This window comes from Nicotiana tabacum, chromosome 21 (genome assembly GCF_000715075.1).
Source record: "Nicotiana tabacum cultivar K326 chromosome 21, ASM71507v2, whole genome shotgun sequence".
Classification (NCBI taxonomy): Eukaryota; Viridiplantae; Streptophyta; class Magnoliopsida; order Solanales; family Solanaceae; genus Nicotiana; species Nicotiana tabacum.
The window spans coordinates 75,166,612-75,181,222 of NC_134100.1; the positions used below are offsets into that span (position 1 = coordinate 75,166,612).

The 14,611-nt window shown below is 34.3% G+C and overlaps 1 protein-coding gene across 1 annotated transcript; it reads right to left on the reverse strand.

Moving 5' to 3' along the window:
* Window positions 1-8,926: 8,926 nt before the first annotated feature.
* On the reverse strand, window positions 8,927-13,850 carry LOC107770720 (homogentisate 1,2-dioxygenase-like). Its single transcript, XM_016590048.2, is given in 10 exon segments — window positions 8,927-9,207; window positions 9,210-9,434; window positions 10,688-10,771; window positions 10,848-11,002; window positions 11,114-11,183; window positions 11,319-11,494; window positions 11,575-11,742; window positions 11,846-11,925; window positions 12,564-12,794; window positions 13,322-13,850. Coding segments are annotated over 10 exon segments (1,452 nt in total). The 5' UTR covers window positions 13,540-13,850; the 3' UTR covers window positions 8,927-9,162.
* Window positions 13,851-14,611: the final 761 nt, after the last annotated feature.

Consider the following 14,611-nt stretch of genomic DNA (forward strand, 5'->3'; position numbering starts at 1 on the left):
GGAACAGACTGAAAAGTAAAATGTGTCATCTAATTTGAGGAGTATTTCAATTTCAACTTCAAACACTTTTTTAGAAAATTTGAAATTAAAATAGAAAAGAATTTTAAAAGTTAGTATTGTGTTCAGACATGTACTTTACTTACAAAAAAAAAATTAAAAATAAAAAATTTGTCCGCCGAACATGTATTTTTACTTTAAATATTTAAGTAATTTTTATGTATAACTTTTAGTTTAAATAATGAAATTCAGTATGTATAAATACTGGCAGTCAAACTAGTATATCAAAATAATTATGAATTAAGTACCACGCATTGAAATGTGTGTCTTTTTCTACTATTAAATTGAAGTTTTTTAAATACTGAAATGAAATAAATGTGAAGTTTTGAAACTTTAGAAGGAGAAGTTACTTTTGAATCCACTAGACTTTAAAATATTTAGTATAAATTTTAGTTATGCCTTAAAAAGAGGTCCCCAAAGTGGCTATCTATACACTTCCCCCAAAATAAAGAAATACTAGAATACACATTTTTGGTTATGCTCCTATGTCTATTTTTTCACTTGATTGTTCGTTGTGAAAGTTAGCGATAAAGGTGTGCAAATGAAACCGATAAACCGTATCAATCCGATAATCCGAGTCAAATCGAGAAAAAAAATTCGATTGTAGTTTGGTTTGATTTGGTTTGGTATTGGAAAAAAAAATCCGACCATATTTGGTTTGGTTTGGTTTTAACTAAAAAAAGTCAAACCGAAACTAGACCAACCCGACATTATATGTATAGAAGTTTTAAATATATTTAATACATAAAAATATTATTGTAGTGTAGTTTATAAATATTTCTTAAGCTTTTTCATAGTTTTATCTTTTAACGTATTATTTCAAGCTTGGACTTATAATTTTTGGATGCTCCAATAAGTTTTATAGTTCATAAATGTTAGTAACTCAAATAAATCCTAAACCAAAATCAAATAAATACTAATGCTAATAAAAGACATTCAATTCAATTATACTATGAATGAAAATAGTGTTGAATATCTATTTTTTAGTTTTTTCATGGTTTAGATAAAATGTATAACTTATTTTTCTTTTAGTAGTTAGTCATGTAAATAATAGTACTTATTAGTCGTAATTTTAAATTATGTTTGTTTTTATTATGGCTTATTAATAATATTTATTTTATGCGATTTTATTATTTTTATTGTTGAATATTTTAGTACAATGCCATGACTCATCTCATATTTATATTATTTTATTGAAAAACACCTTATATAGTTATGTCTTACTAGGATTAAAGAAATATTTGGAGCACAAATTTTACGTTTTGTGCTATGAAATCTTTATGGAAAAAAACCGAAAAAACCCGAAAATCCAAAAAACCCGAGATTAAAAACTCAACTTTATTGGTTTGGTTTGATATTTACATTTAATAATCCGATACAATTGGTTTGGTTTGGTAATTAAAAAATCTGAACCAATTCGATCTATGTACACCCCTAGTTAGCAATATATTATTTTTACTTGTCACCCAAACTAAAGTTTCAAGTGAACAAATACAACAATCTGGCCGGTCATTTTGTGTATTGTAGCTAGTTTCCTTATTTATCTCGTCTTCTATATTCATTTGTGGTTATGGGACTTGCCGGGGTGGTTGTATTAGTTTCGGGGAGGTTTCGGAGTGAATTGGGACACTTAGTTCCAAGGTTGGAAGCTGTGAGCACCTAATTTTTGACTATATTTGAATTTTTATTACCTTCTACTATGTAAATATTTTTAGAAATTTAATATATATTTTTTAGCTTTGTTACACCTATATATATATATATATATATATATATATATATATATATATATATATATATATATATATATATATATATAGGTGTAACAAAGCTAAAAAATATATATTAAATTTCTAAAAATATTTACATATTAGAAGGTGATATTATTATTATTATTAATATTATTATTATTATTATTATTATTATTATTATTATTATTATTAAATTCGGATGGGAATTAAAAAATAGGAAAAGTAGAAATATAAAATTAAAAAGTAAAGTAAAAGTAGGTAGAAATTATTTAATAAAAAAAGTAAAAGAAAGTGAAAAATTTAAAAAATAAAAGTAAAAGAATGTGAAAATTTAAAAAAATAAAAAGTAAAAGAAAGTTGGAATTAAAAAATAAAAGTAAGTGTAGCTGAATTTTTTTTATAAAAAAAGGTAAAATAAGTGGGAAATAAAAAAAAGTATATTAAGTGGGAAATAAAAAAAAGTAAAATAAGTGGAAAATAAAAAAAAGAAAAGTATAAAAGTGGGAATTTAAATATAATAAAAGTAAAAAAAAGTAAGAAATTAAAAAATAAAAGTAAAGGAAAGTGGGGAATTATTTTTTTAAAAAAATAAGAAAAATGGGAAGTGGAAATTTTTTTTAATTAAAAATAAAAAATAAATAAAACAAAATTTGAAAATTCCGAAAAAAAAATTCTATAAATAGAAGAGAAATGTGAGGGAAAAAAAGAGGGGAGAGAAGGAGAAAAAAAGAGGGAGGAGGGAATTGAGAGAAATTTATCTTCTTCTTTTAGGATAAGGGAATTTCTACTTGTGCCATTCTTTCTTCGTCTTTCTTTCGAAAAAACTAGCTGCTTCACCACCCAAAAATAACATTTAAACCTTCATAGAACAGCCTTTTTAATACCATAAACTACCATCCAAACCCAGTCGAAACAACGAGGTTTTTAATTGAGGTCGTCGGCGAGTTTCGATACTCCGTTGGAGGTCTTGCGTGCGGTCTGAATGAGTTTAAGATTCAAAGTTGTAAAACCGTAAAGTTTGAGATTCAACTTTTGAGATCCACTTCTTGTCTTGTTTTGATTAATTATATGAGTTGCTTCTTTTTCTTTTGGTGTTCTTTGGTGTTCATATATATCTTAAATGAATGAAATTATTCTCTGTTAAACATGCCAATTTTTGAGCTTCCTCTTTGTATATTTATTTTAGTTCATTAGCATGTTCTCTTAAAAAGGGTTCATCCATGAATGGTTTAATGAAATTTGCTAATTGATAAGTGAGTTGTGATTGTTTATAAAAAAAAAATCTTATTAAAATGGAAACTCAAGCAATGTTATGTCTCTATTTGGTTATTTAGTCCTTCACGTGTTAATAAATGAGCTTTAGTAGTTCCATCTTTGTTTTAAATTAAGCTGTCAATTGTCTAAAGTATAGAGTTAAGTTGTTAAACAAGTTTAACTAGAATTCTGTCACTGGTGAAGATCCAATGTTTGGGCCTAGACACATGGGTTGTTGAAGGAAGTGGAGTTGTGAGGTTACTATAAGCTAATGAAGAAAGTTATTTTATTTTTGGGCCAAAACTTAAAATCTGCTAGGCCCATTAATCTCATACAATGACCCCTTTTTGTAGTTCTTGAATAATTAATTTAATCTATTTTCATGCTTTTCTACAATGACATACTCTTATGGCTTTACAAATCGCAAATTAGTTTAAGACAAATAATTCATAAACTTCGTAGCTTGGTTTAGGCGTGATTAATAATAAATCATCGTGACTGTGGGTACGGTTCCCGTGGCATATCATGATACGTAATCCCCAATTCGAGTGTGCGTTTCACGTGACTCGACCACAACTTCAAACAATAATAAATAAAATTAAACATGTTGTAGATTGCGGGTGCGTTTCACGTGACGCGATTTGCGATGTGTATAAACAACGAGTGTACGACAATGTAACTCGTCTCATATTAATTTCATAAAACTTTAAAATGCAGTAATGTAATAAAAGCGGTAAAAGGAATAAAAATGCACATATAAGTTTAAAACATGTATTAAATCAGATAACTAGGCCAATTATTAATAGTTGAGCGACCGTGCTAAAATCACGAAACTCGGGAGTGCCTCACACCTTCTCTCGGGTTAACAGAATTCCTTACCCGGTCTTCTGTGTTCGCAGACCATAAATAGGAGTCAATTTTCCTCGATTTGGGATTCTAAAATAAATCGGTGACTTGGGACACCATAAATTATTTCAAGTGGCGAGTCTGAATAAACAAATAATCTCATTTCGAATAATGTCACTTAAATTGGAAAAATTCCCTATCCCCCGGGAAAAAGGAGGTATGACAAAAGCTTTTTTTTCTTTCTTTCTTTTTTTAAACCCCTCCCAAATTTAGTTGGAAGCGTAAGCTGAAAGAGTTGATCAGAGTTTGACTTTTGTATAGCCGACTTCAGAATGGTGTTTAAATAGTCTCAATAGTTTCGTATGGTGATTTTGAACTTAGGCGTATGTTCGGATATTGATTTGGAGGTCTGTAGGTCATTTTGGCATGAATTGACGAAAGTTGAAAAGTTGAAGGTTTGGAAGGTTGAGAGATTTGGCCGAGAGTTGAATATATTGATAGCGGGCTCGAATTTTGGTTTCGGAAGTTGGAATAGGTCCGTTGTGTCATTTGGGACTAGTATACAAAATTTGAGGTCATTCGGAGATAATTTGATATAGTTCGGTATAGGTTTTAGAAGTTGGAAGTTCATTAGTTTCATTATGCTTGAATTGGGGTGTGATTCGTGATTTTGATGTTGTTTGATTTGATTTGAGGTTTTGACTAAGTTCGTATCGTGTTTTACGACGTGTTGGTAAGTTTGGATGGGGCCTCAGGTGTGATTCGGATTGAAATTGAATTGAGATTTGGACTTAAGGAATTGTGGAGCTTCAGGTCTGGTGTAACAGCACATGCGTGGTCTTGGTTGCAGGTGCAGAGCCGCAAAAGCGTCCTTTGGGATCGCAAAAGCATATTTGAATGGAGGTGGGATGATGCGCAGGTGCGAAGGAAGTCCCGCACCTGGGAGCTCGCAGGTGTGGGCAGCTGAGCGCAGAAACGAAGAGGAGCAGAGGCATGGGTTTCCGCAGATGCGGAGCTGAGGGCGCAGGTAGGTGCGCATGCGCAAAAAGACATATTTGGCCACAGAAGCGGAGCTTGGTTGAAATGTTTGCGACTGCAGAAGCGGGATATTAAGTGCAAATTGCGCTTCCGCATGTGCGATATCCATTCCGCAAAAGCGAATGGTCGGGGAATTAATGAAATTTTGCATCTACGTTAGAATTGTTCGCATGTGTGGTGTCGCATGAGCGGTGGATGGAGGCACAGGTGCGAAAAGCCTGAGCAGAAGGTTAAAATCGAGGGTTTTCATTGTTTTCATATTTTTGGAATTGTGGGACTCGATCTAAGGAGATTTTTGGAGCATTTCGATCTCATCCCAATTGAAGAGGTAAGTGATATTTATTCGATTTTGGTGTTAGATATTCATTACATATTGATTATTACACCTAATTTTCATAAATCTAATATGGAATTTGAGGATTTTTGGATTATGTATTAGAGAGTGAGATTTGAGGATTTGAGGGTCGATTTGTGGTCGGAATTGGATGAATTTAGTATGGTTGGACTCGTAATTAAATGGGTGTTCGGATTTTGTGAATTTTATCAGATTGCGGGGTGCAGGCCCGGAGTTGAATTTTTGGTTGACTTTCTGATTTTGATTAAAGACCTTAGCTTTATCTTTTGAAATTGTTCCTATTAGGGGTGTACGTGAGGCGGTTTGGTTCGGTTTTTTATTAAATCAAAATCAAACCAACTATGTCGGTTTACTAAATTTATAATCAAATCAAACCGACATAAACTCGATTTTTTCGGTTTCGGTTTTTTCGATTTTCTCGATTTTTCGGTTTATTTTCGGTTTCCTTTTTAGTTATATTATGCTTGAAAAGAGAGATCAAATAATCACCAATTGTCCGCATGATTACTATTCATTAAAATAATACATGAGGAAGAGCAATTATTCGTATGAATCATAATTTCAAGACCTTCCATAATAGAAAATAACAACAAACATGTGATAAACCAAAAGCTACAACCCAACTTATAGTTCCACAAAAAATATTAAGTTAATTAAAGTTGGCCTAAACAGCAAGCAGCCAAGCAGCATGAATAGGTTGACACTATTTAGTTTAACTGAAGTTCTGAACTAATCAATATTCAAAGGGTACCCTGGACATTCTGGAAAAAAAAAATAGTTACATGTTAAACAATATAAAAATAGAATCAAATTCATTACAAATTAAATATATAAAATTATCTTCTTCAACTTGCTCAATTTTCTTAATTTCTTCCAGATAGTCTTGAAGCTTGCATTTCTTAGGTGACTTTATCCATTGTTGAGTGCAAATAAGAGCTCTTACCGTCTTTGGTGATAAAGAACTTCGGTAAGAATCGAGAATTCGACCGCCGGTACTGAAAGCTGACTCGGATGCAACAATAGAAATAGGAATTGAAAGAACATCCCTTGCCATTTTTGAAAGAATTGGATATTTACTAGATGAAGCTTTCCACCAAGCCAAGATATTTAAATCCTTGGTCTTATCTACATTATCCGTCAAGTATTTCTCAAGCTCAGATTTTTTCTCAACATCTCCCTCATCTTCCAAATGTTTCGCCCAGCGAAATAGCAAAATATCACCAACTTCACTCACCATACTAGTTTCACCTCTAGAATTGTCATTAGAAGATTTAGAGAAAGAATTATTGTAATGATCATATAAACGAGTCAAAGCACCTGTCACCTGATCTGATTTTAATTTTCCCACCAAAGGATTATATGATATACTGAGAATGAAGTTCACATGCTTCATCTTATATCTGGGATCCAACACAACAGCAATGAACAATAACATGTTCAAATTCTCAAACATACCCCAGTATTTATCAAACTTTCCTTTCATTCTGTTAGCCATATCAATCAAAATAAGATCTTCACTATAAGAATACTTTATAATAGCATTTCGAACATTAAAAAATTCATGGAAGAATGCATTCGAAGTAACATATAAGCTTCCTAAAAATTTTAAAGTGGTCTGGTAAAAAATATTAAGGAACATGATAAAAGCTTTCACAATCTTCCAATCATCAGCAGATGGATGTCTTTTTGTTACCTCTCGACAATACTTTTGGTACTTATGGTCATCCACGTACATTCTTGTAAAGGCTTTTTCAAATTTCACAGTTGTATCTAACATTGTATATGTAGAGTTCCACCTAGTCTTAACATCAAGACTCAAAAGACCATGATTGTCTATCTTAACTTTCTCAACATGTGACTTGAAAGAAGCAAACCTTGAAGAGGAAGACTTGACATATTTTAGCGCATTTCTAATACGATAAATGGGCTCAATTTGTTCATCTAATCCATCTTTTACAATCAAGTTCAAAATATGTGCATTACATCTAACATGTAAAAACTCATTTCCCAATATTACTCTTTTCTAGTCATCAATACGTGCCTTCAAATGCTTAATAGCAGCATCATTCGCACTTGCATTATCTAGCATCACCGTAAACAAGTTCTCAATACCCCACTCTAACATACAAGCTTCAATACCCTTAGCAATAGTCTCTCCCTTATGATCTGGTGTTTGGAAAAAGTTAAGTATCTTCTTTTGTATATTCCATTCATCATCAATCCAATGGGCGGTGACAACCATATAAGCAAAATTTTGGAGTGATGACCATGTATCACTAGTAAGACATACATGTTGGTTCTTGATAAGTTTTTTCAGTTTTTCTTTCTCCTCTTGATAGATCTTCAAACAATCTCTAGCCACAGTTACACGAGAAGGTAATTCAGAATTAGGCAAAGCCTTAGCCATTAACTTTTTAAATCCTTCTCCCTCAACAACTTTAAATAGCTGCTCGTCAATAATAACAAATTTCAGGACCAACAATCTAAGATAACAATTATACCTAAATTTAAAGGGACAAAATAACATAATTGGTTTAATCAAATACTTTAGCTTACCAAATTATATTGGAGTAGTAAGACTAATATATAATTACAAACTTGAACAGTGGCTCGAAATTGCAAAGAAGGAAGCTCATCGTGAAGTGGATGGAAGGGTTTTCACTATTTGGGGTTCTTTGACTTTGGAGTTGGAAGATAGGAAAGATACGGAAGAATGAAGACAAAGAATAACTTATTTTATTGTCTTTTCTTATTGGGTTTTAGTTTGGGCTTCAAATTTGGGTTGTGTAGTTAGAACTTAAAATCTATTAAGTGGATAGTGAATTTACAAGCCCACAAATAAATAATATCTCAAGACATTGAAAACTATAAAATAATTTAGAAAATACTTACAAATTAGATTTTAATGATTATTTTTTATGTATAAATTTATATATATATTATGTCGGTTTAATTTAGATTCGGTTTGACTTTTTTTTTTGTTAATACCAAACCAAACCAAGAATGATCGGTTTTTTATTTTCCAACACCAAACCAACCAAACCAAACTACAAGTCGGTTTTTTTCTTCGATTTAACTTGGTTCGTCGGTTCGGTTTGACTTGATGGCTTTGGCTTCTTCTTTGTTCCTATAGCTATTATTGATGGAATTTTTTTTTCTTCTTCTTTTTTTGTTTTTTTTTGTTTTTACTTTTTAAATATAATGGTTTTTCTCTTTTTAATCTACATTATGTACTTACCTATAGAACAAATATATTAAAAATATTATTTATCTAGCTTATATAATATCGGAATAATATAATTGAGTGTAATTTTCAAGAATATATAATATGTATATTATAAAAATACCTTTATTTTAAATAATTATTTTTTATATTATGTGCATGGGATACATATTTTATAACTTTTATTTTATTTTATTCTCAATTTTGTTAATAAAATTTTGAATTTTTATTGTTAATATAAAAATTATTATTACGAACTTTTGAGTGCTATAGGCATAGTTAAGTAACGTTGTTGTTACAAACGAAAGAAAGATGACTTTACTAGATAATTGAGTGACCATTTGAGTAATGGACTCGTTATTGTCACATAGTAATTCATTGTTCTTGCAATTGCTAGACGTATTCCATGATAGTTCCCTCTTTACATATACAACAGCAAAAGCCACAACAACATCAAGATGTTCTACTTACTGGGCAAGAGGTCATAATTTCATAGAACATCGCTTTCATCTTAGCACTGTATCTGCACTTGGATTGTCACCCTATTCTTTAGATCCAATACTACGTAGGATTTATTTTACATTTTACATGCCCGTGGCATAATATGTACAAGCTAAATCACTTTAGTAGCACATCCCTTATAGAACTACAGAAGCTAGCTGAACAATTAGCATCTTCCATTTCACCTTTCCACTGGTTTTCCATTCTGAAAATTGATGTTGTCTTCTTTCATGGATAGTCCTGAGAAGTGAGACTTCAAGCCGATCCAGCATTGATAATAATCATGATCCATAAATGGAGATTCAAGTGCCCACGGACAGACTCGGGGTATTAGACAAGACTCGAACATAAAAGCCATTGTATCAGCTATTTTATGTGGACCAGCTTCATTTCCAAGTGCAATAGTAGCCTGTCAATGTTTTATGGCAGCAAGGTTGTGAATGCAAAAGTACATAGCATGTATAACTAGTATATGATTTATAGATCTCAAGCGCTTGGATTAAACTAAGTTGCGCGGACTCTTCGTTTTTGGTGCCGCGCCCGTCTCGACACGGGATGGGAGCGGGATACGTCACGGATTCGGTCAACTAACTTCGGATACTTTGACCTGAGTCCATCGACAAATTTGGGAGAAAATTGAGATTTTGATTTCTCAAAATTAAAATTAAAACAGATTTAAGACATGGAAAATGGCAGGCCTTCAATATTGTAGTACTTTTGTCTCATATTTGCTGCTTTGTGTTTCAAAAAACCCTTGAATTGTTCTGAGTTCGGACTTCGGTAGACAGTAGCAGCGATATAGATGGAGCGTTGGTGGAAGGCCTTGAATGGCTTTCTTTTTCTCTTTATAGCTCTATTTTTTATAATTTAGAATTTTTTTTAGTCGAATCCCCGCACCCGTATTCATACCTGGATCCGCACCCAGATTTTGTCGAATCTGACACTCGGATCCGTGCCCGTATCGGATGCCCGCACCCGAGTCCGAGCAACATACGATTAAAGTATTCACTTGGACTATTATATCCCTGATTTTTATATAACAACAGATGGCTAGGTTATGATTCACTTATCACAAGCATTTGGACTAACTAGTATAGTTTTGCCCAATACGCAATGTTGTAAGAAAAATAGCTGAGACAATATACTGCACTTGCACTGCAGATGTATAGAAACTTGAATTGAATTGGATGAATTGCGTATGATAATTAAAAAACAAAAGGAATTTTGGGATAAGCACTTTTGGTCCTCAGTTATTGGTAAAATTCTGATTTTGGACTTGTAATGTTTAGCTAAGCACATTTAATCTTCAACCAACTAAAATGTATGTTTTATGTTCTATTATATAGGAAATATTGATATTTAATTTTTTTTAAGAATTACTCTCAAATATGGAGTAACAATACAAATTTAACATAACACATTCGTAATTAAATGGTTTAGCACTTAATGATTCGTTAAATTTGTTAAGATTCATAAGTAGAAGAACCAAAAGTGCATATATTACGTAAGTGCTTAACCAGAAATCACAAGGACCAAAAAAATCAGAATTTGCCGACATTTGAGGGAGTAATAACACAAATTTCCTTATAAATAAAGGCACATGCGTGGGGAGGAGAAAGAAACATGGCCATAGAGGAGGGAGGTATAGAACAGGAATCGTACCTCATACGTTTTGGTATCGGGACCATGAGGAGTCATGCAGCTATGAAGGCTAGCCCCACCAGGGTGAAAACCATCAGCTTTTGCCTGAAACAAGTTAACAGCATTAAAAGTGAAACAACCCCGGAATTGAGTATGACTTCATGCAAGTAAGATAAACAACCTCGTAACCCCCATAGATTAGACCCATAAATTCGCTCATACAATTGCGATGATAATATGGAGGACGGAAGGTGTGTTCAGCAACCAACCACCGGGGAGGAAAAATGACAAAGTCAAGTAATGCCACACCAGGTTTATCCGTTGGTGCTGTCAAAACTGCATTAATTTAAGAAACTAGATCAAATGAAACCAGCACAATGACAATTAACAGATGACAGAACAGCACTAATACCAAGAACAAACGGTAATTTAATAAACCTTACCAACCTGTATTTATTGAAGGATCACTGTGGTCAATCAGTACAGTATTGTAAGGGCAGAACTTGCTTAAATCATACTGCAAATTGAGAAAATAGTTTGCTTCAGCACTTAGGAGACATTCGGTATTAAGTTTCTGTGTAGCAACTTAATTGGATAAAATCTGAGCAAGGCACCCATATTATGAGAGATTGAAACACGGAGAAACACCCGCCTTATAAGGAACATAATTGCCATGCCAAGCGACCACATTAAAAGGAGAAAAGTCTTGCTTCGCAGTGAAGAGTTCACCACCATACTTCTGCACAATAGTGTAACCTGGCTGGGAGCCATCTTCATACCAGGCAACAGGAACAAGAAAATCCCTCGGAGCAGCCAGACCATTTGCACCTAATTACATATTCAAACGCATATCATCAGCAAACAATATCACCTCTCAATAGCAAGTAGTTTTGCACTTTCTAAAGCACCTATTGGCCCCAGATCAGGAAGTTGAAGATGAGTTCCAAAAATTTCAGCAACGTAACCACGTGAAGGTCCATCTGGAAGGTCAACAGAAAATCGAAATCCTTGAGGCAAAATCACTATTTCACCAGGAGAAACCTGCAATCTTCCGCATTCAGTTGTAATCCACAGCCCTACATGACCAACAGAGTAGTTAGAAAGAGTTTCAAGGCACGTGTTAACAAATTTGGGGCTGAATAAGAGCAGATGGATGACACCTGACTGATTGTCACTTACTTCCTTGTTGAGGAACAATCAGAAAATCACCATCGGCATTGCAGAAGGCACAGTTCTCCATTGATTTGTTGGCAGTGTACCTGCATTTTCGATAATGCTCAGTAATTATCAAAGACGTCCACTATCACTTGATCTACTGAACTTCAGATCTAATTGCACCCGTACCTAGAATAGCAAGATGCTATATTATCAGAAAATATATCCAGACCCCAAAACAAAGAAGCCAGACATTCTTCATGTCAACCTATGAGTGAAACCTGATTCCTAATTTGGTGTCTACAAACATCATCTCTAATAGGGGTTATGCTGAGTTGATATTCCACACAGATCATTATCTATCCACAAGAAAAGATAGCAGAGTTGTGGTCCGCCACAGATCCGATTTACATTCGGGTTAGAAAGCATATAGCAACAGAATTAGTAGCCAATCCCTAAGAGTAACTGCTCTTATCCAGAGCATAACGCATCTCAATCCTAATGATATATTCACTAGAAAAAAACATAAATAAGCAAGAAACAACTATATCTGAAACTCCATCTAAATTACATAGTGTTCATAATACTAGATCCCGTGTTGCTCGGACTCTCCAAAAATATTGCCGGGTGTGTGCCGGATCCTCCAAAAGTAGTGTATTTTTTGAGGATCCGACACGGGTAGGGCAATAATTTTGGAGAGTCCGTGCAACATGGACTAGATCAAGTTTGAAATACCAATTACATGTGAATTGCAAAACCATGCCGGAGATATGAGCTGCCAGCCCCGCATATCGTGTACAAACCATCAATGAAATCTGTTGGTGTTTCTGGTATCTCCACCGGCTTCCACCTTAGTTGAGTTGGTGTGGCAGAACTGTTTGACTGGTCGAACTCACTCACAAGCTTTTCATGTCTTGGTAGTCTTGGTCTAAATGGTTCATGTGTAACTGATAGCTTAATACGATATAGCCAACTGCACAAAGAGAAAATTCCCATAGTCACACAACCAATTTATCAATCAACTACGTGTCAATCCTAAATGAGTAGGAGTGACTATACGAATCCTCAACATCCATTAGAAAGAAAAAAGAAGTTCATTTTCATTAGCTTTTTATTTTTGGGGATTCACTTCATTAGCTTCTATATGAGTTTAACTTGTGTGCACTGCTGATTTAAAAATATTTATACAATACTTAAGACTTATGAGGTAAATGCAGATAAATCACTATAATACGCATTAATTGATAACTTGATAAAAATGGTAACCAACCTGCTATAATAGGTTAAACTACACTAACTGTCCAACAACAACTAATTGTCCAACAACTAATCAACCATTGAAAAGGGGGGCAGTAATGTTGATCAAAGAGTCACTCCCTTCCTGCTTTACTGAATCTTTTCGAGCTGTTGTTATTAATTGTACTCAGTTTTAACTAACATACTAACAAGAACTATGCTAAAATAAATCAATAATGTTTTGGAGAGAGAGAGAAGTGAAACCTGCGTTGGTTAAGTTTGCGAGGGGAAGTAAAAGAGGTGCCAGAGATCTGCTCAGCATAAAGGCCAAAGGGGCAAATAAGAGGACTGTTTTGACCTTGAGGTAGAGCTCCAACTATAGCTTCAGATGAGAAGTGATTCCCGAATCCTGATTGGTACTCCAAATCAGAGGGAAATTTGTTACAACAGTGGGAAGTGATACTGCTATCTTTGCACTCCATTTTCTGGATAGAGTTGAGTGATGGAGTAGTATTTATTTTTAGTTTTGGAGACACGGTTGTAGAGTTGTAGTGGCAACGTTGTCTGAAAGTAGACAAGTAGTCCTAGGAAGGAAAGCGGTGCTGTCGTGGCACCATGATCCTTTACAAAGAGTCGTGCAGGTTTGAGGAAACTGGGTTTGATATATATGTCGTTATTTGTCTTCCATCAGAGCTAGCCAATTAGGCTGTGCCACGTCGCTGCGTCTTGCTTCTTCGCCCTCTCTCCTCCCAACTACCCCGCAACCCAAACTAAATTAGCTAAATGATTATTATTGTCTTAGTTTGACTGTAACAAACTTTAAATACTTTACATTCAAACCTTCTGCCCTATGTTCCTAAGAAATTTTAGTACTTCCAAGTACTTATATTCTGGTTGTTTTGAGATCTTTTACAAGAACTCTCATTCGACTTTTTCTCAAACCATCGAGTGTACTCTTTTAACTTCCTCTTTTTCCTTATTTCTTCTCTATAAAGAAATGACGAAAACTTCCAAAACCATTTCCCAAAAAGTAACTCTTTCTGCCTCGGGACTGGCTACCGAAGAGACCGCTTCACGTACTGCTGTCGAGGAGCCAGCACCGGAACCTCCTCTAAAAATGTTCATCCTGGGGGATGCCCGGTCAATACTGACTTCAAAGTCGAAAAGCCCTCCTCCGCACCAGGTCGGTGTGAGGAGGTCTCGAGGTACATCTGCTTGATCACCGAGGATATTCTCTCTGACGTCAATAAGGATTGTAACTGGGCTGACAAACATGCGGTGGTTCCCGAACCTGACGAAGCCATCACCACCCACGTGGAGGAATTTTTAAGTGTTTACACTTATCCCTTCACGTTGGGCCCTTTGGACCCGGTTATCATCAATTTTTGTAAAAGATACGAGGTAACCCTCGATCAAATTCACCCTTCTTTCTAGAGGATCGTAATTCTCCTCCGTTTCTTTGTGAGCAAGATCGAAGGGTGCCCTTTCACGATCAACCACCTTATGCATTTATACAGTCCCCGACTCTACCGAGGAGGACTGATCAAGCTCGCT